This window comes from Drosophila miranda, chromosome XL, assembly GCF_003369915.1.
Source record: "Drosophila miranda strain MSH22 chromosome XL, D.miranda_PacBio2.1, whole genome shotgun sequence".
NCBI classification, from domain to species: Eukaryota; Metazoa; Arthropoda; class Insecta; order Diptera; family Drosophilidae; genus Drosophila; species Drosophila miranda.
In genome coordinates, this window is record NC_046673.1 from 23083220 (window position 1) to 23109839 (window position 26620).

At 46.0% G+C, this 26620-nt stretch overlaps 1 protein-coding gene across 2 annotated transcripts in view; it reads left to right on the forward strand.

Moving 5' to 3' along the window:
• The window catches only part of LOC108164168, a 43146-nt gene that overhangs the window by 14744 nt on the left and 1782 nt on the right, over nucleotides 1–26620 (forward strand). For both annotated transcript variants that reach the window (XM_017299782.2, XM_017299791.2), the window contains 4 exons: nucleotides 2289–2416; nucleotides 8282–8424; nucleotides 23544–23763; nucleotides 24735–25120. In XM_017299782.2, coding sequence (XP_017155271.1) covers nucleotides 2289–2416; nucleotides 8282–8424; nucleotides 23544–23763; nucleotides 24735–25120 — 877 coding nt within the window. The remainder of the gene's footprint in view (nucleotides 1–2288; nucleotides 2417–8281; nucleotides 8425–23543; nucleotides 23764–24734; nucleotides 25121–26620) is intronic.

Sequence of the window (26620 nt, forward strand, 5' to 3'; positions counted from 1 at the left end):
GTTCTGTCCTGCCCTGTCCATTCCAGTCCTGCACTCTCCTGTCTCCATTCCTGTGGCTGTGTGTGTGTGTATCCTGTGTCCTGGCCAATTAATTGCCCAGCATTTCATTTTCATTGCCGTTATTTATGATGTGACCACAAATATTTTTCAAAAAGGCATTGATATGCCACAGGAGGGATTTTATTTTCGTTTATTTTTTTGCCCATCCGGTTTCCCCACGTTTTTTGTTGTCCTTTTTTGTGTAGAAATCAGATCAGATATTTTATGTTAATATTAAAAACCCGCTCCACGGCCAGGCTCATTCATATTTATTGTGTTTTTATTTTGTTTTATTTTGTGTAAACTATTTTTTTGGCTGACATTACATAAAGGCCAAAGGTGGTGCCGCATCCGCGGGTGGGGCTGATGGGGATTTCGGCCACAAAGATGCGGTGCAGAGCGGTGCAGAGCGGTGCAGAGCGGAGCAGAGCAGCAAAAAGCTAAAGCCGAATCAATGCCAACTGCAGAAAGAGAGAGTATACGGATCCTGTCCCGTCCTCTCCTCTCCTGTCCTGTCCTGTCCTGTCCCTTCGTATCCTGTCCCGGTTGCGCAGGACAACCTTTGTGTGGAGTGTACTCCCGTGTGCTTTTTGTGCCCTTTGTTTCTGCTTCTGCTTATGTCCTGGGTTCTGGGCCCTGGGCCCTGGGCCCTGGGCTGGGTATTAGGATTGAGGATTGCATTTTCATTTGCATAACTTTGGAGCTGTGTGTAATTAAATCCCGCTTGATCCAAAAGGGAGCCGCCGTCGGTGGCATCCTGGCACTCTCTGGACCGGCCTTAGTTGCTGCCAAAGGAAAACTGAAGGAATGAGTGACGAATGACAATCGAAATGAGAGTCTCTACGCCATCATTAGTTTATCTTTGCATTCGGCATTCAATTGATTGATGACCGAGAGAGCAGAAGAAAAGCCGAGCCTGGCAGCGGGTTAGGGGTCACACGTACACAACAAATTACCATAGACACTCCCTCTTTCTTGAGTGAAAGTCATGGAAAATCCCAAATGGGAATTGACAATTGGCCCCTGCCATCATTCCCGCTAATGAATCGAGCTGATTACAATTTAATGCCCAATAATTTATGGAATATTGTATCAATTTGCTTTCACCTGGTGCTCAGCTTACCCGCTGGCCCAATGGCAGTCGCGGCAGCCGCACACAGAATGCCACCACATCCCACGATGTGCATGCACCATGCACCATGCACCATGCACCAAGCACCAGGCATGGCACCCCGTGTGGCAGTGATTTAGAAATTTCCTTGGCCTCTGCGTCAAAATCAAATCAAATCAACGCCTACAGCGGCACTGAATCGATAGCGTATCCATGGCGGGTGCTAATGCAGTTAGTGCAACTCCAGATATAGGACGACGACGACGACGACTCCAACGTGCCTTCCACGCCCACGCCCACGCTACCGCCACATCCGCCGCCCCCCGCCAATGTGGCAGCACCCACCATCCACCCCCCATCCGCCAGTGATTGGGGCACCAGAAATGCATTTAATATTTGCCTCCATATCGACTCCATCGATGGTATTGGCTTCGCTTTACCTTTTGTTTTTGTGAACTTTAAGCGAATTTGTTGACTCCATCACAGAACAAGGCAAAACAAGGCAGGACTCCCGGGACGCCCAGGATGAAGGATGAAAGAGGAGCAAGGAGCAAGGAGCAAGAAGCGCCTGCAAGGAAGATGCCAACGAAAAAAAAAACCAATTGAATTCTATTGAGTTTTGGGACCGGCAATCACATACTCGTACACCGATGGCCCGTGCACACACGCCCAACGCCACCCAAATATGCAAATAGCTTTTGACCCCATCCTCCCTCTGCATCCATCCAGAAAGAGCGAGAGGGAGAGCGCTCAGGATTTAGCTTAAGGTTATTTGACTTTCGGTCTCTCTGCCCCACACACACACACACACGCTGAGAGTGGGAGTATCTCTGTGCGACTGAGAGGTTAACTTTCTTTTAACTTGTTTCTTGCACATTTCCTCGTTCCTCCCGCCTCGCTCCTCGGTCCTTGTCTGTGTTCTGGCCGGGATTCCGGCCTGGCTGTGGGCCTCCTTATTGATATTTGCTTGGCATTGTATTGTTACTTGTTGACTTTTAACTTTGGACAAGCCTCTCGATGCACTTCAGTTCGATTACCATCCGGATTGGATCTTGCATAACAAAATAGATTTTAAATAATTTTCAAACTGATTTGTGACTCCCTCCCTCTCTCTTTCTTTCTCTCTCTCTTTGTCTAGCTCCTGCCCCTGCCACGGATGCACCGGCTGACACCGCCCAGCGCTGCAGCACCGAGGACTGTGCCCTGCCCTACTGTTTCTGCTCGAAGGATGGCACACAGATACCTGGCGACCTCGAGGCCGAAAAGGTAACTAAAGATACTCGTAGTATAGGTGGGAGTGGGAGTGGGAGTGGGAGGCGGAGGAATAAGTATATGTATATATATATCTTGTACCAAACACGGGTACGGTTTCATTGGATTCGTGGCCACTGAGGTGTGTCTAGGGTATCACAAGGCGTTCCAAGTACTCGATTAGCAGATTGAAGGGTTTTATCTTGGCAACTCTGCCCAGAATATGAGTGTAAAGAATCCCCTTCTCATCGGACCTTGGATTCCAACCACACTCCCATTATGTTTCATCTAGAGACCATCCATAAGTCGAACCTCCGTTGAGAGCCATTGGCTCTGCTGCTACTTGTTGGCTCTGCCATTTTTCCCATTTGCATTTAAGTGTTAATTTGCAAGGCGATAAATTTCCAGTGCATTGACAGCTTTTATTTTTACGACACAGAACTGGGGCTATGGCAGCTGTGGATCGAATCGAATCGAAACGAAACGCTTTGGATTGGGATATACAGCTACAGCTCTCTCTCTCTCTATGGCGTTCAGAGTTCTCAGCGACTCAGTTCTCTGGGTGGCTGCCTGTGTTGCCTCCTGCCTGTTTGGGCCATGGTCATAAATCTATGTATTTGCATTCGGTTTGCTCTTATCGTCGCTTTGCATAAGGAAATTGTGCTCTTGTACTCGTACTTTTTGTCCAGAGCTCTCTCTCGCTCTTGTTGTCCGCTGCCGTGTTTGTCCTTGGCCATATTGTAGCCACTGTTGTTGCTGCTGCTGCTGCTCCTGTTGATTCGAATATCCTGTTTAATAACTACGAGAACACGCTTTGTTTATTTGGCCAAGAGTTATGCGCTGGCCCGAGGGGCAAGCCAGACAGTAGTCAGCAGTCAGTAGTAGGAGCCCCTGGTCTCTGCCACACCTGGCCTCCGGCTTGCGTTTGATTGCGGTTCCATCTCAGCTCAATGCGAAAGAAATCCTCTTATCTGCTTTTTAGATATTGAGACAATTATTCTGCAATTCTTTTCATTCCTTGCTTATTGATTGGCACTTGAATCTTTCTTGGAATACGAGGAAATAGTCATAAAAGACTCCAACGTTGCGTATACGTAATGGGATTACGTCAAGGATGCTTTGATTTATCCGCAACTTTTCATATCAATTTTCTGGCAAAAAGAAACACATATTTGTGGTTTTTAATGAAGTTATTTGTCACCGTCACCGCTTTTGCCTTTTAAATTATTTGAAAATATTTCCCGCTTTTCCCGCATTAAAAACATCCGCATTCGGAAGCGCGGAAAATCAGTAGTGCATCAATCTGCGGGTATGCGCCTGCCTCCTTCTGCTCTGCCCTGCTCTGGCTTGTGCCTGTGCCTGTGCTGGGCGATTGACAGACAGTTTGTAGTGCACATTAGTTGTGGTTTCACTTGCATAATAACACGACTACTCGTAAAGGCAATGCACCAGGCGTGTCCCTGCGGGATGCCTGCATCCTGCATCCTGCGTCGACGACCAATTGAATGCTCTGTCTTCTGTGAGAGGAGTTCCAGGAGCCAGCACTGCTCCCCGAACTGATCAACCCTTTCACGTGCAGGATATCGTTTGGTGCGACACAAAAAAAGGCGGCACAAACAAATATAAGTTGAAAGCAAAGCGGATGTTTATGTGGCAGGCAGCGGGGGCGGCAGTGACGGCAGCATAAACGCAAATCGCAGACAAACAAACAAATACTATATATATATAGATACACGCACACGCACACAGGGACACATGAGAGATATAGGCACACACACACAAAAACACACACACAAAGCCAAACAAGGCAAGCGGAGCCACTTAATTTTCGAAATTGAAATGTGTGTCTGTCCGCTGCCATTCCATGCAGTTCTGTCCCCCCCATCGTGTGTGTGTGTGTAGCAGGGTTCGTCTGTATGTGTATCTGTGTCTGTGTGTATGGGTGCTTGTTTAAGTGTTATTAGCGCTTACATGTGTTCGCACCAGCAACCGGCAACCAGCAACCAGCAACCAGCAGCCGGGAGCGGCAGCGGCAGCGGCAGCCCCCAAAACAATTCCATTTGCTGACTGAATCTTTGCATCTATGTCCTGTGCGTATCTGTGATTTGTTTTGTGTGTGTCTCTGTGTGTGTGTGTTTTTGTTTGTGTGTGCGCACATAATTATAATTAATATCATCTCAATTAACCGCAAACAAGCGGTTAATTTGTGCATGCCAAAAACTTCCTTTGATTCGGCGTCGCGCCCCACACATCACGCATCCGCAGTGTATGCCGCTGCCGCTGCCGCCACGGCTTTTCAGCTCCGTGCCCTAGTGCCCCCTCTACCCCCTTCTTCCCGGGGAGTCTTTTCTGCCTTTTTTAACCACTTCTTTCACTCTTTTTTTTGTCCGCCTTGGCATTTCGATTATCGTTTCGCTCCATTTCACAATGTGCGGCCAATTTCCGCAAATGCAAACGGATATCTACCCGCCAAAAAGTAAAGACATTTATATACTCTTTTTGGGCCATAGATAGAAGGCCAAGGAATATGCGGCAACATTGTAGCTGCGAAACAGACACTTATTCGGGGTCTAAATACAGTCATAGGAGAGATTCATTGAGCGATCAATCAGGAAGATATACCGATACAAACGACTCCATCTGGGTTAAAGTATATAAATGGGGGCGGGGGGGCCTGGCCTCTAAGGAAGAGCTGAAATTGCGGCTAGCAAACCGCTTTTGCTCAATTTGAATTCGAATCGAATTTGATTTGAGAAAATGAAATGAAAAGATGGCACAGTGTCAACAAAAAAGTTTGTGAATGGTGGATGACGGACTGGAAGTGGAGGTGGAGTGCTTCAAGAGGTGCCTAGTGAGTGCTGGATGGGTGGATTGCTGGATTGCTGGATGGGTGTTGCAATCAATGAGCCGCTCAATTGTCGCTGCGATTGAGCAACTGAGCTATGCAAATATTCCCCCAATCCCCAATCCCCAATCCACCAGCACTATCCCTCCCCAGTGGCTGGCAAACGATGGGGCAGGGCAAACTTCTGTCTTGCCACCTCCATGGCATGGCCTCCGAGCTGGGGTAGGCGGGCTGGTGGGGTGGCTGCCATATTTGCTGAAAGACTAAAGTGCAAACTTGAGTCGCATTAGGCGAAAATTATCAACGCACACAGAGAAGTGCAGCAGGCAGGGTACTGTGACGACTGCGGGGGACTTGAGTATCTGTATTCCCAGCACTTTTATGCTCTATTTGATTTGGCCATATACTCGTACTTATGGGTGACGGAGTTGCCGTCAGTTACTCAATTTCGAACATCGACTAGCTCAAGGTTTTCACCTAATCAGCCTAACTAGCGGTTAAAAAGTGTTTTACTTGGTCTTTCGGGTACCAACCAAGTTTCAACATATCATCCTCTAAGAATCAGCTGATTGACAATCATTTCTCAAGCAATGTTGCCCATTGGCTTTCATCTTCGAATACCAAAGAATAGCCCACTTTTGATGGATTCCTTTATTGCATTATTCCTATTTTGATCTCAAAGTTGCAACGGAATTCCATTCCTCTCTCTCTCCCGCTTGGGTGGGGATCTTTTTTCTGATATTTTTCCATTGCAGACGATGCCTAACCTGCCAAAATCAAGCTTATTCTCCTTAAAATATTCCACGTTTCAGTTTCATAGTTTCTTTCGATTGCAGCCCTCTGCTCTGTGCTATTTCCAACATTTCAAACGCCACAAATCGGCTCTGAATGGCCTTCCAAACCATTGAATTGGTCGCCAACTTTTGAGCTTGAGGAATTTGTGTTGAACCCCGAATTTGTGTATGTTTGGAGGGCCTTGGGGTGCGATTAGGGTCGTGGCAATAGGTAATAGACGATAGTCGATTCAGCAATATGGCAATCGCATAAAGTTCAAGCAGCCGCACAATGGTTTTCCTCACTTTCCTCCTTGGACCCACCAAAAACTTGGTCCAAAGCTGGCAAATTTATGATTTGTTTTAGCCCTCTCCTTCTATCCCACTCTATTGGTCTCCCTCCCTCTCTCTCTTCTGGTCTCTCTTCTGACATTCATTATATTTGCAATAATATTTTTACTTCATAATTTAGCGAGAGCGAAAAAAGTTTTGCAGTTGATTTGCACTCATTTTGCGGAAACGCGCCTTTGAAATATGCCTTTCAATAAAGCACTCGACCGACCGACCGACCGACCAACCAACCGAACGACCACCAAAGGCAATAAGAAGATTCATCTGGAAGTGCGAGTGGCAGTGGCAGTGGCAGTGGCAGGGGGTCGGCTGCGATGCTGCGATGGCACCCAAATGAAAAACCAACCAAAGGATGGGAAACGAAAGCAAAGGAAATGCTGTCAAATCGAAGCGAAAATTTCAATTTCAATGGCTGTCGAGAACCGCACCATACCGCACTGCACCAGAGCCTCATCCCAGGGATTGTGGCTGCCGCTGCCGCTGCTGCTGGCTGGCGGAGACGACTCCTTCGTCATCTAAGCCGCACTTAAGCCGGACCGCTGCGCCCAATGCCAGCGCCGATGCCGATGCCTCGAGTGTTTCACGCCTCTGCATAATTTTGCCAGCTCTGGCCAGCGTCTGGTCTGGCGTCTGGGGTTAGGTATCATCTCCACATTAATATTGAATTTGTACAATAATCATTTTTATGTGTCCTGCAATGAGCGTTAAGTGGGTTCTTGCCGTACGGTGCCGTACGGTGCCGGGCCGTGCCTTACGCCTTTATGGCCAGCTCTCGGTCGAAATGCATTTTGGATTTGCGCTCAAAACCCAACCCCGACCCCGACCCCAACCTGCACTATTCCCCCATGCATAAAAGCAGCTTGATCCTGGGTCATCCTCGATATTCGATATACTCTAATACGTGTCTGGGGTTGCATCTCAATCGAATGACTCTACTGGAAACTGAAGGTTGAATAAGTTAAGGGACTTTTCGCACCCTGTAGCACTGAATATTCTAGAGGCCCCACCTTGGCCTAGAGTATGTGCATTTCGGGCTTGCCCTGTGGTTCCTTGCTCCTGATTTTCCCCTGTTTTTATGGATCTTCATTTCGTTGGCTTTATTATATTATTTCTTTTCCCTTTACCGCTTTTCTCCGAGGTCTTTGATTATGGAATTGCACTTAAAGTGTTGCAACAGAAGCAGCAGCAACTTCTTCTGGCTCTGAGTTTTCCCCCCAAATCTCAATTCGGGTTTTTGGGTGCCAATTTTCATAATGGAATTTGCTGTTTGTTGCTCTGTTGGATGTTGCCTTCGTTATATTGATAGTTGAGTATTATTCGAAATTAATTTGGCTTCGCGATTCTGCCTGGCTGGCTGGCTGGATGGCGCTGGCTGGCCACATGCCCCACTAATTATGTTTAATGCTCAAGTTGCAAGAGTTTCGCAGCAGAGTCAAAAGTAGGCAATAGGCACAGTGGGAGTGGGAGTACGGGGTACGGGGTACGGGGTGCGGGGTGTGGTGCGGAAAAGTGCAAAAGCGCAACCAGGCGGCAACGTAGACAGGAAAAACAAACGCAAAATTCAAAACCTTCAATTAGAGCTGTTGCTGCGGTTCCAATGCCATCCCATGCCCGGCTGATTTTGAGGTCGGCAATCCTCTAATTGGGACCCCCCATTCCCCCTTCCCCATTCCCCCCACACGCACGACACACACGGTCATAAGTGTATGTGCAGAAGCTTCTACTTATGTACAAACGAGTATATTGAGATAGAGGCAATGTAATTAAGAGATTTTCCTCTTAGCCAAATCGAATGACAGGGTGCCAAAAGTTTAGATGATTTTGTCTGGAGAGGAAATACAGATGTATACAGACATTGTGTGTACCATTTGTTGTATATATATTTAAATTTTTTTTCCTTTTTTGCTGCAGATCCCACAAATCATCATGCTGACCTTTGATGGTGCTGTCAATCTGAACAACTACGATCATTATACAAAAATCTTCAATGGCAAGCGACAGAATCCCAACGGCTGCCTCATTCGTGGCACCTTCTTCCTGTCGCACGAGTACAGGTGAGTTCTATTCTGTTTTGTTCTTTCGGTTCTGCTCGGGTTGCAAATTGAAGTTTAATAAGCCAGCTGGGTGGCAAGTCGGTGTGGCACAGTCGAGCTGACACTTGACAATTGATGTGTTGCCCCAGCAACTCTCTGTTGTCTCAGTCTCCCATTGCTGCTGTTGCTCTTCGTTTCCTTGGGGGTGACAGCAATTTTCCAAATGCACATTATTTTGGCATTATAATATTACGCATACGCAAGGGATGCTGCTGCTGCTTCTGCTGCAGCGACAGCGACAGCTCCAGCTCCAGCTCCAGCTACAGCTACAGCTCTCACTCTCTCTGTCTTTCTCTCTCGAAAGTTCGGGGGCACAGAAAGTCAAGTGTGCTGTGTAGTCGGGCTCTGTTTGGCAGACAAAGTTTTTGTTCAAAATACTTGTCACATACTTGCCAGGCCCCGCATACCCATACACCCAGGCACCCACACCCACGGCCCCCCACTTTTCAGCCCCATGCGAGTATGTTAGTCAAGTCCTGCCCTGGCATGCCCTGCCCTGCCCTGCCCTGCTCTGCTCTACTAATTGTTGTTGATAAATTGGGGCTGACAAAGTTATGTCAACTGCAAAATGAATTTTCGCCAAAATATATGAACTACATTTTGACAGACTTATAAAGGAGACAGACACACACACACACACACACAGGCACACAGGCAACACTCAACAAAGTAAAAGCCCAACAACAAAATGAAGGAAAAGAAAGAAAGAAAGAAAATGATGAAGGAAAAGCAGCTACAATACAACGCCAACAGTTGCAGAACGTACGGGTGCGAGTGCGAGTGCGAGTGGCAATGCGAGTGCGAGTATATAAAGACTCGGCAGAGTCCTGGATAAAGACAGTACGTATGTATGTGGGTATCTACAGCAGTGTGTGGCAGTACGGGGAGTAGCTAAAGATACTACAGCAGTGGCAGTAGCAGCAGTATCTAAAGATAGAGGCAGTATGTAGTTGTAGTTGTAGAAGCAGTCAGCATGCATTGCCCAAAAATGATGTGAATTCTGCTACAACAGTGGGGGAAAAGGCAACGAAAACCAATGTAAAAATTTTTGGTTTGAATATTTCGATCAATGATCCCCGATACACTAATATATATATAACGATGTGCCAGTCCTAGAACATTTACTTTTTAGTGGTTTCATAAGCAGATCGTACATATTAAATCTATTCGATATAGAAGACGATCTAGAAGATATCTAAAACTCTATCGCAGATGTTATAGAGTAAGGTATCGATGCGTAACCCCCATTAATCCAATAATTCATTGAATTAAATACTATGATCGCAGACATCCGTTCGGTAGTCTACTCTATTTCAATATCATTTCCATACCTCCAAATGCAGATCTTTACATCAGAGATCTTGCCACATTTTGCCATGGTGCAGATGCGGAAATAACCCCCCCCCATGGCAATGGCATGCCCCAAAAGTATGGCATGGGAGCCCAGGGCGGCGGAGGGGGAGGGGGAGGAGTGGCAAAACTAAGTGAGCGGCAACAGTCAAAAAATTTGCGAGCCGAGCTTGAACGTAAAAATCTTGAGTGAAGTTTAAAAGCTTTTTTCTACTTCTGCACCACAACTTGTGGAGTGACAGCCGGGATGGGATGGGATAAGATGGGATGGGGATGCAGGATGGGAACCAGTTTTGAAGTTGAATTGAAATGCGCTGAATGGCAGTAATTGCCTGAATATGTTACACATGCACACACATGAGTGCACTAATCGGACTGTCACCGTGTTCCCAATTTCACTTACTCTTACTTTTTCAAGGCAATTCGCATTTTTTTAAGCTTAAGGTTCCCGCACTTCTTCTGCGATCTCCGAGGGATCTCTTGTGATCCCAAAGATCATTCAGCTGTGTGCATGAAAAAATTCAAGAAAAATACCAATAAAAATAACCGACAAAATACCAGAATACTATAAAAATAAACAGAAAATACCCAACAAATAATAACAGAAAGAGACTGGAAAATACCAGAAAAATTTCAGAAAAATACTAATAAAACTATTTAAAAAAACAGAAATATACTAGAAAAATAAACAAAAAATAGACAAAGAAAAAAAAGAAGAAAAAACCAAGAAAAATAAATGAAGCTAACAGGAAAAGACTGAAAACCCCCAAAAATACAGAAAAATACAAAAAAAAATTTTAAAATTCTAGAAAAATACTAGAAAACCCTACAAAAACAACAACAGGAAAACCCTAGTCTTTCAGGCTACTACTTTCGCTCAGTCATGTGGTTTTTTCAAGCTCTTCTGTATTATTCGCTCCATTTTTCCATTAAGCCCCTAACATCATAGCCTGTTGTCATAGTATGGTAGATTCTATGGAACTTCGAGAATTATCGCTTCGATTCTGCCAAAGAAGTCTTGACAAGTATATGGCAGGACATGCGCCAGGCCCCAAGGTTCTGCAAATCTTTTGGCAGCCCAAAGTATCTTTTCCTTTCATTGAAAGGAGATTCCTTTTCTAGGGAAACCAGCGACGGAGCAAATTGGAACACCTCTCTGTCCGTATATGTACGAGTACGTATGTATATGTTTATATACTTTTGCTTTTTTCGGGCGAATCATTTTTATGCTTCTGCCTCGGAGAAATAGAGAAACGGAGACACACTTTTCATTTTTTTCTGTTTTTTTTTTTTCGTCCCACTCTCAGGCAACCCCTTTAGTCTGCAGCCCCATAAATAGTGGTAAACTTGCAACTTGCCACAGGAACAAGCAGAGAGAAAGAGAGAGAGGGGAGGGGGGCAGCAAAAGCGCAAGACTGGTGGCAAGAAAATGTGGCAAAAGAATCATCTGCCTGCTCTCCAGTGCGGAAATGATTTAATGCGCTCGGCAACTCTTCAGCTTTTAGCTTATTTTGTTAAGATTTTTATTCTCAATTTGTTGTTGGCTTTTGTTGCTGTTTTTCTGTCTCTGTCTCTGTCTCTGTAGCTGTTGCTGCTGCCGCTCCTGCTCCTGCCACTTTTGCCTGGGGCCTGATGATTTCTGATTTGGCATGCAGAGATCCTGTTGCCACTGCCACTGCCACTGCCACTCCCCGCTTCTCCCCGAGTGGCCGCAAAGTATGCAGCGAATATTCTCTTTTTTGTTTACGGCCGCTGAGGCAATTAGTTTTGTCAGTTCTCTGCACGATGAGAAAACAAGAACAAAAAAAAAGGATGAGAGACGACGGGTTGAAGTGCAGCGGCTAAAGAGAAAAATGTATATTCTCTGTCATTCGTGAATGTCGGTGGGTGCTGCGGTTGCTTTTGGCACTCTCCCATGTACACACACACCCACCCACACACAGACATCATGCAACATGCATCATGCATGCATCATGCCCTTTTTTTCGTGCGGTTTTTGTGGTCAGCAATTGATTTAATTTTTAACAGGAACAGAAATGGGGTACCATTCAGAGAATGGAGAGAACGGGGGATACGAGAACAGCGAATATTTACCAATTGGAAAAACAAAAGAGTTCTGTGTTTGGTGTGTTAAGGGTTCATCTATACTTATTGGAAGAAAGGGTTTCCCACAAAAATGACATAGAATTCAGCTTGAGACAGGGAAACACCCCACTTCAATGTACACAATATTTACTGCTCAGCCTCTGGGTAAAAGATTTCAATTTTTGTGTGGCCTGCAACACCATAAATGTTTCATCTGTAAGACAGGATTTCTCCATTTTCAGTCGTGAATAAAAGTATCACCACCTTTTCATCGGAAAGATGCATCAGTGAGGGATGGGCATTGGGCATTGGGCATTGGGCGAGACTTCAATGTACAATATTTATTGCTTGGCCTGCGGAAAAGGCCCCATTATTTTATTTGCATTCTTTCTATTTGCCTAAATTGCCTGCCAGACAGACGTTTTCGGTGGCTGTGTGATTCATTCCCTAATTGCTCGACATTCGACGAACTGCAAACAGAAGAGGTACCGCTCCAGGTTCCAGGTTCCAGCCGAGGTTTCTAAGAAAGATTCGGTGGCCCAGCTGCTTAGAATATTCATTTCAATTGTCATTGCCAGCACGTTCGCCACGGCAACTGGGAGCAGCTCGGAACGAAGGAGCTGCTAACTGGTGGAAGTTGCTCCTGAATCCTGTAGGGCTTGTAGGGCTTGTAGGGGTTGAAGGCTGTCGGGTGGAGGGTGTAGGGTGCGAGCTGTTTGCTATTTATACGCCAAAATGTCACTGATAACGAACTTTCCTGCCATTGAATGGTGCTTCCTTCTACTTGGGAATGCTGCTTGGTCCTCCTGCTGCTCCTTCTGGTTCTGGTTCGGGTTCGGGTTCTGGTGCTACTGCGGCTAAGAAAACAATCAGACAATTGCCACAGGACTTTGTACACTTTGCTGACTGCAGGCTAACAGGACTTACGCACAGATACACACACACACACTCTTATGGCTCTGAGACAATGCCAGTTCATTTGTATTTGGCTTTGGCAAACTGCAAAAACCCAAGAAAAAAATTAAGAACAATGTTGAGGGAAAACTTTTTGCGCAGCATTTTAATTGCACGCAAAAACTTTTAACTAACTAACAAGCCGAAAACTAGGCAACACCTCACTGAACACACACACACACACACACACACACACAGATAAACACATACAGACACTAAGGCACACAGACTGTTCCACACACCAATAAAAGGCAAAAGTAAAAGATAGACCAAGCCTTAGATACCCTCGAGGATCCCTTCAAAATCTCTCGCTTTTATCCGATTTAATCCTTATTATTGTTTATATTTCAAAATAATATTACACAAATTTAGGGACTGTCTTCAGAAACGAGACTTCAAATTCGAAGAAAAAATAAATATTCAATTGTTTCGTGAAATATGATCCTTTCAAAATATTTGATCTAAATAAATTTCACATTTAAAATAAATATTTTTCATACCCAAACATATTATATTTGCTATAAATTAAATATAAATTTCTGTTTTATGTTTAGCTTCAATATGGGCCATATTTTAAAGAATTTAAAGAATCTACTATACATGAAAATAAATTCAATTTCTTCTTACTATTTCTTTTTACTTTGCCTTGAAAGGTTTACCCATCCATCCATCTATGTCCCTCTACCATCTGAAACTCCTCTAAACTCCTTTTCCTCTGGAAAAGGGTATACCAGAGGAGGAGATAGAACAAAAAATAGAGTTTGGTGGCAATGTGAGAGCCAACTAAACAAAAGCGACTTGTGGGGCCAAAATCTAATTTTCAAACATTTACGTTTTAATTTTACTTGTTAACAATATGCGAACCACTCTGCAGTCCGCACTCCGCAATCCGCACCGCAGCACCTTCCGCTTCAGAAATCCACTCAAAAGAGTGGGAGGCAGCAAGACAGTCAAAGAACGAGAACGAGAGCGAGAACGAGAGGAGAGTGAACATGTGTGCGTGTGTGTGTGTGGCAGAGAGAGCACTCACTGAATAAACATGAGCGACTTTTGTGGTCTGCTACGGACAAAACGAGATTGAAATCGAGTCGCGTTATGCTCAGGAGCTGCCTTGCTGCCTTGCTGCCTGGCTGCCTGGTGGGGAGTGGGGGATAAACTTTTATTGCTGGCAAACTGGCCACGCCCACTTTGGTGGGAGACTGTACTGAGGACTGTGGGGGGGGGGGTCACCTGAAGACCGCACAACTTGCGGCAGCAGCTGCTTTAACTATGTAATTATTTATTTTAAATCGTTTTTCGCTCCGCTCTCATCTTTCTGCCGTCAAGCGTAAGAGCAGGCGCCGCAGGAGGAGCAGGAGTGGGTGGTAGAGAGTGGTTGTATGGTGGGCGATGGGTGGATGGGCGGATGGTTGGATGGGCGTGGCTATTAGTTACACTTAAACGGTTTCCGACTGGGGCGGCACGCAAATATTCGCATCAGAAGTGCAAAGCAAAGAAAACGCTTGATAAGTGTATCGATAAATGTTGCGCATTGGCAATCGTTTATCGATATCTACCCGATATTCGATTTGTATGCTTTTTTTGGTACATATTTGATAATCGTCTTGGGAGTATGCGAGGCTTAAACGGCTTGTACGGCTGGCTAAACAATCTATTAGCCACGAGATTCATTAGCATCCAAGTCCATTAGCTGCCTTTCAAAGCCATTCCAGTTCGAATTTGCCTTTGTTGCTGCATATTTCATTGGGCAATCTACTTAATACCGATGCCAGACACACACACGCACACACACATATCGATTAGGGGACATTTATTATGGATTCAATGAAACACAAGCTGCAACCGCAGCAGCAGGCCCAAAGGGCGACCAAGACATTGTCCCAGATTCCAGTTACACAGGATTCTCAAAATGCATACACTTGTACTTGTACTCACACTCGTGCACTGTATGGGTAATTACCAGTGTGTGTGTGTGTGTGTGTGTGTGTGCGTGTCGTTTGATATTGCATCTCCCGTGTTGCTGTTTGCCATCGCTTGACCTCATAAGCCGCACAGACGGACAGATACAAAGGAGACAAAGAGAGAGAGAGAGAGAGAGAGAGAGAGAGAGAGAGAGAGAGAGAGACAGAGAGAGTGGGAGAGCCCTCAGCAATTACCAAAAGGTGAACTTTGACACGCGTAATCAACACCTTGACATTTTGCAATTCCCAGGAAGCAGCAGCCCAAAAGAACCGAAATCTGTTTAGCAGCCCTCTCGCTCTCTCTGCCACAGACTGTGCCTGGGTCTGGTACTTTGCTGTGCTCCTCCTCCCCCGTCCTGCTCGGCTAAACAACTTTGATGTTCCGGTTTCCTGCCGCCCCATTTCGCTGCAGGCACAACACACGCGCCTCCACATATGTATGGCATGGGGGAGCGGAAAACGGAGAGCAGAGCTCTGGGGGCTCTGGGGGCTCTGGCTTCAACAAAAAGTTCGCTTTTCATTTTCCTTTCCGGTCCCGTTTCGTTGGCTTAATATTAATAACGTGGAGCGGCACGGCGGCTCCTGAGACGCTGGCTAACCAGCCGGCCAGGGTAGCCGCAAGCCAGACACCACCATACTGGCACTAGCGCCCCAGCCGCCAGACCCTACTGGCCCCAGCTGCCGCGCCCACTTATCGTCTCCAAACGATGATGCAATGTGGACAGGAGCACATAGTATCTGAGATCTATCGTGGAATAAACACAACAGGAGAGATGTTACTGCCACTCGATATTTATGGATGGATTATGGACTTATGGATAGTACCTCTTCTACAGAAGGATGGTCATTTTACGGAACGGAAGATAATACTCGCTTAGAAAAGATAATCGAGTGAATAATATAATTAACGTATGGCACCCACTGTACTCCGCTCTACATCTCCAGCTCCATCCCCTTCCTCGTTCTCAACTCTCGCTTTTGTTGTAACTTCCACCTTGATGCTGATGCTGATGCTGCCGTCCAGATGCTGGAAATTTTCTATGCCTAGAAGCGGCTGCCGCAGCGTTAACGTCGCGCGGTGGTCGCGCGCCTGATGTTGATGCTAATGTTGACGTGGCCATGCCCCAAACGCCCCCAACGCCCCCAAAGCCCAACGTAATGCCACTGACACTACAGGGGAAAAACAACAACAGCAACAATAGGGACAACGATGCCGACATCTTTAGCTTTAAACTTTCTAAATGACCTGAACAACTTTTGAGCAGCTGTCTGTCAGGGTTTGCAAGTTTTAAGTTGCCATCAAAAAGGCAAAATAAATAAGTGGGAATGATACGGTCGAGAAATCGGACTATAATACACCGTTTTTGAGGGAACAAACTCTCTCTTAAAATTAAAGGAATACCATCTTCCACATTTAGTTTGATCATGAGGATATTGAATGGGTTTTTTGGTGATTCTTGTGTTTTAATTCCACTAGGGCTATTCCTTCTGCCTGTTAGATGCCTCCGTACAAATACAGCAAGCCCCCATTCGTCATGACTAGGGGGCGCAACAACAGAGGCTGCAATACGGAGAGAGATACCGAGAGAGAAAATACTAGAGCTCAATAGCGCCGAAGAGATTGGGGGGCACGGAAGTTTCATGCATGCGAATTCCACTTTAATTTGCTCCAACTGTCGGCGACATTGTTGGGGGTCTGTATTTCGTTTGCCGTCATCTGGCCGTGTGGCTCGACGTGCTTCTGGCTCCTGGCGCTGCCTGCACTTGGCCGACATTGCGTATACGCATTGTTGCTTTGTCCCGTCGAGCTCCTGTAATTGCCAGGATCCGTTTCTGTTTCAGAATTTTTGCCACTGCTGGCTGTGCCACTCGGTGCGGGGTGTAATGGGACCATTAGGACATACCGTTTGACGGCAGCTCCTCCTGCTTAATATTACGTCGACTTAAAGCCCCAAGTTTCGTCAGTTTCGTCAGTCTGGGCTTTGCAAAACTTACAACTTGGACGTCAACTTTGTATTCTTTGGGGATTCCTTTCCTTCTCGGCACTTGCGAAAATAGTTTCCCCTTTGAAAATGTGAAGGTGCATTCCTTATTTCCATCCATGACAAAAAGATCAATCCGCCAATGATGTTTCGAATACTTTAATGCCTTTAAATATCATTCGAATAGTACTTTTTTGCGAAAATTAGGCAAAACCAGATTCATGCGTTGATAATAAATCGATTTCAATCCAAAACGATAGCTTTCTCCCTCGATAATATATCGTTATCAGGTTAATTTCAACTTAATTGAAGTTCAGTCGAATTTCCCTGTGAAATTTCTCGGCACAAGTTTAAAGGAGGCGTCTTCACTATTTTCCATATACATGTATGCCCATATATGTACGTACCTCCTCTCTCTGCACATCTTTTCGTATCCCCCCCCAACACCCTCTAACCGGGGAGTATCCCGGACTCTTTGGGCTCCCTTTGCCCCCTCTTTGGCAATTGGTTTAGATCAGTGAGCTGTGCAACGTTCGCTCTCTCTGTTTGCAATTTGGTAGGAAAATATCCGTAACGTTAATACTCGTACCTCGTATGTAGATGCCGCATGGGCTAATGGTTGTGTGGGTGTCTGTGTGTGTCTGTCCATTGCACAGGAAGCAACCTTGGCCTATCCCAGTGGGTGTGGGTGTGGGTGTAGGTGTGGGTGTGTGTGGTTGTTAGAGTGGGTGGCTGTGCGGCTGGAGGTGTGGGTGCTTTGCTCGACCCCCCTTCCCCCTCAGTTTTGGTCGCTTTTCGTGTTTTTCTTACTGCAAATTGTTGATGAAGGCTGGATTGTTGTTCTGGTTTTTGTTTTTGTTCTTGCCTTTGTTGTTTGTTGTTGCCGGCAAAGCTATAGCTGTTGTCGACAATGATGATGAGTCTTGGTCCCTGGCCCCGGTCCTGGGTCCTGGGTCCCGTGTCTGTGTCTGTGTCTGCGTCTGGGTCGAATGCCCGTGTCCGTGTTTGGGTGTTTGGGTCCTGCAGCCTGGACAGAGCCGTGGACTGCATGCAAAGGATATTCTTACCAGCAACGACGACCAGAGAATGACGACAACGAGAATGACGATGTTGAGGATGACGACGTGGACGAAGACAACAGCTACGACTACGACTACGAGTATGATGATGATGATGATGATGATGATGATGATGATGATGATGATGAGTATGCCGTTGATGCGAAATAAAGATAACGACAACGTTGACAATGACTATGACAACAACCCAATGACACTTTAACAGCTCTTGCAGGTGCCTTCTGTCCCTCCAAGTGCATGTGCACGAGTATCCTTTTGCTGGCTTCAATCCGCTTGGGTCCATTACCTTTCGGAATGAACTTGGGATTAAAAACAAGAGATTTTTGCACAAGAAGGAAACCTAGGATTAAGCTACAGATGGAACAAAGAGTGAAACCACAGATGGAGCACGGGAGGGGAACAGATGATGGAAACTACAGCGGTATTAAGGGATACAACAGGATACTGACACTGAAAAGTCCATCAGATGGGGAAGAGGAAACAGATTTAGCCAGAATTGAAATGATATTTTGGCCAAATGATATTTCCAGCTTGTGACTCGGAACCCATGAAGTTTTCTTGCCATCTCCGTGAGCATTGGCTTTAACTGAAGATACAACATTTGAAATCAACAAAAATATATCAAAATCTAACGATCATATCCCATATCATCCATTAAGACAAGTAATCCGTAAGGGTATTGAATCATTCGCCGTCTGCCTCCGCTCTGTGTGGTGTGTGTGCTTTGCATTCTTTCTTCTGTCTTTCCCGTTGTCTACTTTTATTAGTTCGTTCTTGTAATCACTAACGCAATCCACAACTTGCTCTGGATTGCACCCATCCACAGCCACTCTCCCACGCTCTTTATGTAGCTAGCCCTGTATCACAGCCCCCACCATCACCCCACGGTTATTGCTTAACTGGTGTTGATAATAACGATGATCATGGAGGGAGCGGAAGAGGGAATTGGATTCGGAATGGGATTGCAAACGGGAAGCGAAAGAACCGAAAGAACCGAAAGAAACAAGAAACAGGCAGCAGCCATAATTTTTCCATGTGAACAGTCTCTGTACACGAGTCTCTACGCCCATCCCCTTTCCCCTTCTGCCCCATGCTCCGCGCTAAATCCTTCTTTTGAGGATGCACTTGCTGTGGCCTTTCCTTCGAACACTCGTTCTGTGCCAAGTCTTGCTTTTTGTTATACTCTTTTCGGGGGGTATATTAGAGGATACACCATAGTATATATATTATTGGATCTTCAGTTAGAGGGACTCTGATTCTGTTTCTGTTTGAACATTCTTGAACATATAGTAGACATGGGTCTGTGTCCTTTTCAGATCCATTCTCTAAGAGTATCTATGTGAAACCTTCGACTCTATGCTGGGGTTGGCTTTCTTCTGTTTTTGTGTGTTTTTTGTCTGTTCTTAGATGTTTTTTTTAGCCCCATCTACCCCATCTGTTTTTTTCTTTTGCATATTTCTTTATGAGTGTGTAGGAGCTGTCGAAGAGCTTTATTGAAAACGGGACAAAGGAGCAGTGAAGGCGGTGCAAGGATACACCAGGATGCAGGGGGTGCGGCACCGAGGAGGTTATTGTTTTTATGCCTTCGCCAAAGTCAGGCAAGCTCGTTAGGCATGGTCATGACACACACACAGATACGGCCACACACACACACACACACGCACAATATGCTCTCGCCATGCAAATGAAGTTAGTTTTTGGTGCAAGGCACAGGAAAAACAACAAAAAGCTCATTGCTATGAACACATTTGCAGGCAGCCATCGAGCTAGCGATGCGTGTCCCGGACCCCAGACCCCAATACCCACAGACCCCTCATCCGTAAGCCAGAGCAGGAGCCAGAGGATTCGTAAGGCAGGCCAGAAACAGGAGCAAAGGAAGTCAGGCAGTCAGCAGAACCTGTAGATTTGGCTTTTAAAAGCACATTACAAGGAATTGCACTGCCTTCTCTGGGAACAAATTGAAGAAAAACAGATAAGAAACACTGCGATTCTCGGACCGAAGTTACAGATACACTTGCAGCAGACTCTTTGTGAGAGAACGCGCATCTTTGGAAGATAAATACGATTTAGAAACAGATATCTGTGGATTTAGTCAGACACGACTCTATTGGGGCCTTATTTCCATTCAAAACGTTTTGGTCAACTATATTCATCATTTGTCGCAATTTCCCGTCGAGACATTGATCCTGTAAGCTCCTGCCTTCACCCCACATGTCCCCACCTGCACCTGCTCCTGCTGCCACACAGCCAGAAGAAGAGGCAACCAAATCGGCTTTGGTTATTTTTGGTTTCCTTTAAGACTTGCTCCTGTGTGTGTGCGGGTGTGTGGTATGTGTGTGTGCGGGTGTGTGTAATCTTGCAATTTCTAATCGTTCAGATTACATGTGTTTCTGCCTTTTTAAATGCAAATTGAACTTGTTAGCAACCGCAACACAGAGCAGAGGCCAAACCACTCACCACTCACCACACCCACACACACACACACCACACAAAGGCACACACATTGATACACATCCCTATGCTTGCATGTATGTGGAAGCCATTAAGGGAAAAAATTCAGTGTGTCGTGGCAGAAAATTGAAGAGCAACAAAACCGAGACAAAGACATCTCCTGCCCCAGAACTTGTTTTTTATGGAGTTTTCTTAGAAGGTAAAATACATCTCTATCTGTATTACTATAGTAAGATCGATCCCCAAGGGTGAGCAACTGGTATGTCTTTCTTTCCCGGCTTAAATGGAGGGGGTGGCATTGTGCCTCAGTCAGTGGTGCAGATGGCTGGTTCTTCGGATGGTGCACTGCACTTTGTCTTTAGTCACTCTAGTCTAGCTGCAAGGCCAAGGGGAAACTCATCAAATGTGACTCTGAGTGTGACGCACTTCTACCACAAGCTCTTGGCCCGAAACTGGGCCCCATCCATCATCACCGCCCTTCATCATTTTTTTGTATATCTACAATATGTCTTGACAGTTGTTCCTGTCTTTTGTTGCTCTGTTAATTGCTGCTGACATTCGTGCTGAGCCAAGGCCTCAGCCTCTCCTCACCTATCACACACGAGCGAAAACAGTTGGTCACACTAATCCTTACGATGTTGATTGTGGCTCCTAGACCCTCCCCCCCTATGATTCCACCCTCACTTTGGTATAATATTTCTGTTCTGACAAATGTTATGCCGTGACATATGACTGTTGGGACTCGCACTTGTACTCGTACTCGTACTTGTACTTGCAGTCGTGTTGGTAAGCTTTTGTCACACTTTTTGGCCACACTGTTTAGTCACACCATCCGTCACAGCATTGGCCGCATTGGCAACCCCCTTTGTCTGTCTGTCTATCTGTCTGTCTGCCTGTCTGTCACATTGTTGGCAACAGTGTGTTTGCATGACTTTCTTGTTTGTTGGATGCTCTTTCGCCCCCCAACCCTCTGGCTTTTACTCATGTGTGTATTTCCCGTACAGTTTTCCTCCATTTGGCCTTGGCTTGCCTTGCCTTGACTTGGCTTGGCTTCAAGTGCAGTGCTCAGTGGTGGTCCTTCTGCTTCCTGGTGCCTCATCTTTCTGTTCTTCTATTTTCGATTCTGCTTCGGGTTCGGCGTCGGCGTCGGCTTCTGTTCTCTTCTGCATCTCCTTCGTCCAGCTGTTTGTCTAACAATTGAAATGTCATGCAATAAATCTACCCCACACACACACACACACCTACGCATACGCATTCGGATATCCCCCCCACATGAAGGAGGGAAGAGAGCGAAAGCTGGGTGCCCATCCTGAGGCCCGACCCAGGCTTTTCAACAACTTTTCACATTTCCACATTTTTGCATGAACTTTTTGACGATGTCAGATAGTTTTGTGCCCGTGCGCCATTGTTTGAGAGTGCTGCTGCTGCTGCTGCACACCGAGAGGGGGCAGGCCTCTATGCAACGGGCGTGGCTGCAACGCCTACGGTGCATCAGCATCAAGTGCGTCAGCAGCACCACCACCAGCACCACTACTGCCATCAACATCCAGAACAACTACAACTGCAACTACAACAACTACAGCGCGAACCAGAACGAGAACTCATCGCATTCATTATGATTTTTACTTTTCGTATTCGTTTCGTTTCTCAATGGGCACAAGGGGCGTGCCATGGGCCCCCAGGAACGGGAGCTTGTGGGAGATTTCGGGAGGTTGGCGGAGGGTGTGAGCTCGGGTGAAAAGTTTGACTTTAGGGCGTAATTTCATTGCAAAATATTTGCACAAACACAGAGCCACACACACAGGGCCAGAGACAGAGACAGAGAGAAAGAGAGAGAGGCAGTGAGAGGCGAGTGAATCCTTAATAAATACTATATACATTCATGCAAAATGTTCCTTATTGTTGCAAGAGTTAACGTAGGGGGACGGCAAGAGAAAAAAAACTATATAGACAAAACATTCATAATTTTATTTGCATTTTTTTTTTGTTGTACCATCGCTCTTTTCTCAAAACTATGCATTGCTCTGTATATGCTCCTCTTCCCCCTTTACACAGCACAGACGCACACACACAAACGTGTTTGGCTTGTACTTTGCCTTTTGCGTTGCATACTTTTGTGCGCAGCCTTTTGTCCATTTAAAAGGCGAGAAATTTGTCGAATTGAGCAACAAAGCGAATCGCAGTAGATAGGAAAGAATACCCACACATTCCGAGAAAAGATAATAGTTGTAATTGGCATCAAATCTAAACAGCTTTAAGCATCCCCAGGGAATTGGAATGCTTCTTATGCTTTGTACTCTTTTGACACCATCTTAGAAATTTAATCCTATTCCAGACTTGATGGGTATCATTTGGAGATATACGTGTGTCTACACCTCGTTGTTTCCGCTACACAAACGACTGAGGTTGTGTCTATTTTTTAAGCAGTTTCGCCATACCCACAGCCACACCCAAGGCCCTCCCCGGGCTACCTCTCACACCATTTTTGCATTTTTGTTTGGTTTCTGTACAATTCTTCTAATTGGCAAAAACCTGAAGTGTGTGAGGAGGGTGCAAGTGCCGGTGCCAGTGCCGGTGCCGGTGCCGTGTCCATGGTCCTCAGTTAGTTTCGAATTTTACCAAAAACTATGCTTGTCTACGCGTCCTGCAGTCCTCATGTGTGTGTGTGTGTGTGTATGTGTGTGTCCTCCTTTGTGTTAAGCCATCAAGTGTGAAAATGATTTGCTAACATTTGAGCAAAAGGCAACTAGCACACATTCCTCCCGCATTGTTCGAGCAAACAGTGGAGCAAGTGGAAAACATTATATTACAAATTAGAATTCATTTTTGTTGTTGGCCTTTTTTCCTTCAGATAGGGATTTTCATATGCCGTAATATACGGTGCTCTCCAATTACGGATCGTGTGTAAAACTTCACAGAGTTTGGGGATTTGTCGGTTTTTTTTTGGTCGGAAACTGCTTAGGACTGCTTTACAGTGAGACAGTAGAGTGCGTAGTCTTTTTACTGCATGAGGTATTGCAGCGACTGCTTAAGACGTAGACTGCGTGGACTGCTTAGGACAGTTCTTAAAAGACTTGTTATGCTTACAGTTTGTATCTGTATATCTATTGATGCTGATACATTCCCTGATTTCCCTTAAATCAGTACCATGCTTCATCTAGATCTACCCTTAATTTAAAATAATTTCTGACAACGAATTCGTTTTCCTTCGATTGCAGCAACTATCAACAGATCCAGCATTTGGGCTATGCCGGACACGAGGTGGCTACCGAGAGCATCTCGCAGCAGCAGGGCCTCCAGGACAAGGGCTACGAGGAGTGGGTGGGCGAGATGATTGGCATGCGTGAAATTCTGCGACACTTTGCCAACGTGTCCGTCAACGATGTGGTCGGCATGCGTGCCCCATTCCTCAAGCCCGGTCGCAACACCCAGTACAAGGTGAGTCGAAGTCCGAAGACCGATATCCGATGTCACCGGTCTCCTTGAGGTCGGCTGCAGGTGGATGTGCACAAAAGAAATGCAAACAATGAGAACATCAATTGACATGCAATTTTCGATTGCATTTTCTTGAAATCAGAAGACCACAGAAGATCTGATCTGAAAACATAATCGAAAGGTGATTCATTTAAATCGGTCTGCGGCTCACACCAATGCCAATGCCAATGCCAATTCCCCTTTCACTTCCACAACATCCAGACGGAATTGAGAATTTATTCAATTGTTGGCTCCGTCAAAAGGCAATTCAATTTCAGTTTACTTTTTCGGTGTCCAACACCAATTTAAATGCAATAATTGAACTTAAAGCCGAACGCAATTCGAGGAACGTTAAATTTTAATGATTTTCAAATGAATCTATTCAGCATTAAGCATGCGGCAAGAGGCGACAAAAACAGATTATTATTCTATGGAAAAGATACTGGAATCCTCCCTGAGACGATCTGAGAATCGTATTCTTATTCAAGTCGAATTTTGAGCAGCGGCTTTGCATTGATTTGGCTTTAAAGTAAAGTTCACTTCGAGGCAGTGCCAGGCGTAGCCGTAGCCGTAGCCGCACGTGCACAGGCTTTGACTGAAGCGAAAGTTTCTGCTTGACGTGACATGACATGACATCAATGTCACAACACATGTATGTATAACGCTTCAAGTGGCCCATTATGTGGCAAGCTCTGCCTCTCAGCCCGTGCCCCTGTCCCTGCCACTGCGCCTCGCATGTTGACAGCTGGAGGCAGTCGAAGGCATATCGTAAACAGATCTCCTTATGCATATAATAGAATATACTGAGACTGATACACGCGCCCATCCATGTGCCTGCAGATGAAGATTTTGTGGATGGATTTTCCTCCACCGTCATTGTTGTCATTGTTTCCACCATCGACTGATCCCTGTGCTTTCTCCCCTTCCCCGTAAAGGTTCTAGAGGACTTTGGCTACATCTACGACAGTTCGATCACTGTGCCACCAGTAGCCGTGCCTGTGTGGCCCTACACCCTGGACTACAAAATCTCGCACGAGTGCAAGAGCGGCACATGCCCGTCGCGCACCTTCCCCGGCGTCTGGGAGGTGCCATTGAACACCCACTACGTGGAGGGATTCGAGGGCGGCCACTGTCCCTATATGGACCAGTGTGTGCTCCACAATCTGGACGAGGAGGAGGTGCTGGCCTGGCTCCAGGAGGACTTCTCGCGGTACTACGAACAGAACAAGGCCCCCTATATGATGCCATTCCACACGAACTGGTTCCAGACCAAGCCCCTGGAGAACGGCCTGCACAAGTTCCTCGATTGGGCTCTTGAATTGTGAGTATCATTCTAGTCTTTCAGTCTCTTATAATAGCAGAACATATGTATATCCTATTCCTAAAGAATCATCAGCAGATCTAGTACCTGCAAGAGTTTACGTATATGCATATCCTTATGCAAAGTCTAGGAAAGATTTCCATCGGAAAGGATCAAGCAAATGGCTTCGAAATCTTCCAGGAAAATGCTAAAACGTATCCATATACTATTTCAACTGATTTGAGCGGGCTTTGAACCAATTTGGTTATATGCAGACGGCTCTTAATATTTCATAAATTTATATCTCCTTTTGGGGCAGTTTTTTCGTTTTTCGTTTCAATGCTGCGTTTTTCAGTTCAGTTCTGTTTTTTTCTTTCTTTTTTTTCTGGTGTTTTCTTAATTGAAAGCCAACTTTGGAACACTCTCTCTCTCTCTCTCTCTCTCTCTCTCTATCTCTCTCTCTCTCTCTCTCTCTATCTCTGGCTCTGTCTTCTTCTCTGTGTCTCTCCATCTTTCTCTGGCGCACACACACGCACACATACACATACACACACATGGGCAGCTGGCGTTTCCTGCAGTGCACTTCCGATTGCCGCTGGCAAGTTTTATATTCAATTAAAAAAAAAAAGCCAAGTGAGATGGAGGAACGAGGATCCGGAGGAAGGGAAGAGGGGTAGAGAGGTGGAGAGAAAGCAGCGGCAGCAGCAAAATTGGCAATTGCTATAAAAATTGCTTGTAGAGGCGGCGGCACATGTTGCCCGTCGACAGGTTGAGCCCCGGACGGAGTCCCCGTACACGAGACCCCGATCCAACGGGCAGTCACTCAACCATATGCACAGCTCTCGCCGGAATCTCAGTCCGGCTCTCTCTCTGCCCCACTCTACCTCTACCCCTACCCCTACCTCTCTCACTCTCCTTCTCCTTCTCACTTTGACTTTCTCTCCGGCCGACAGTGGCGACGCTGCGGTCAGCGTTTAAAAAAATCATCAGCAACAGCAGACGCCCGGACCGATGCCCTGACCCGACCCGGGGTTTGAGGATAAGGAGCGAAAAAATCGCACGTTTTAATGAGAAAAGTTTAATTTTGTTAAAGTTTCATTTTGAAAAATATCGGTGGAGGCCCAGGCCCAGGCCCAGGTCCTGAACCAAGAGCACAGCCGAGCAGAGCAGAGCAGTAGTCGGAGCCGGAAAGGGGAGTTGAGGAGCACATGACACGAAGAGGGTACGACGGAGAAGAGCTGGAGCAGGAGCAGGCCAAGGAAAACAGAAAGGCCAACAAGGCAGAGCATTAGAGGTCGGGGCTAACTAAAAAGCCATGTTAAAACGCACAAAAACAACATAAGTCAGAGCCGACAGAGACAGCCATGGAGGGGAAACAGAGAGACAGAGGAACCAAGGATGAGGGAAAAGCAAGCGAAAGTGGCATACAGCGTACACCAAAAACTTGCTTAATGAAGTTATGCTGATAGAATCGCACTTTGTCAGCGCCCCGCGTCATCGACATCACTCCAAGGACCTACA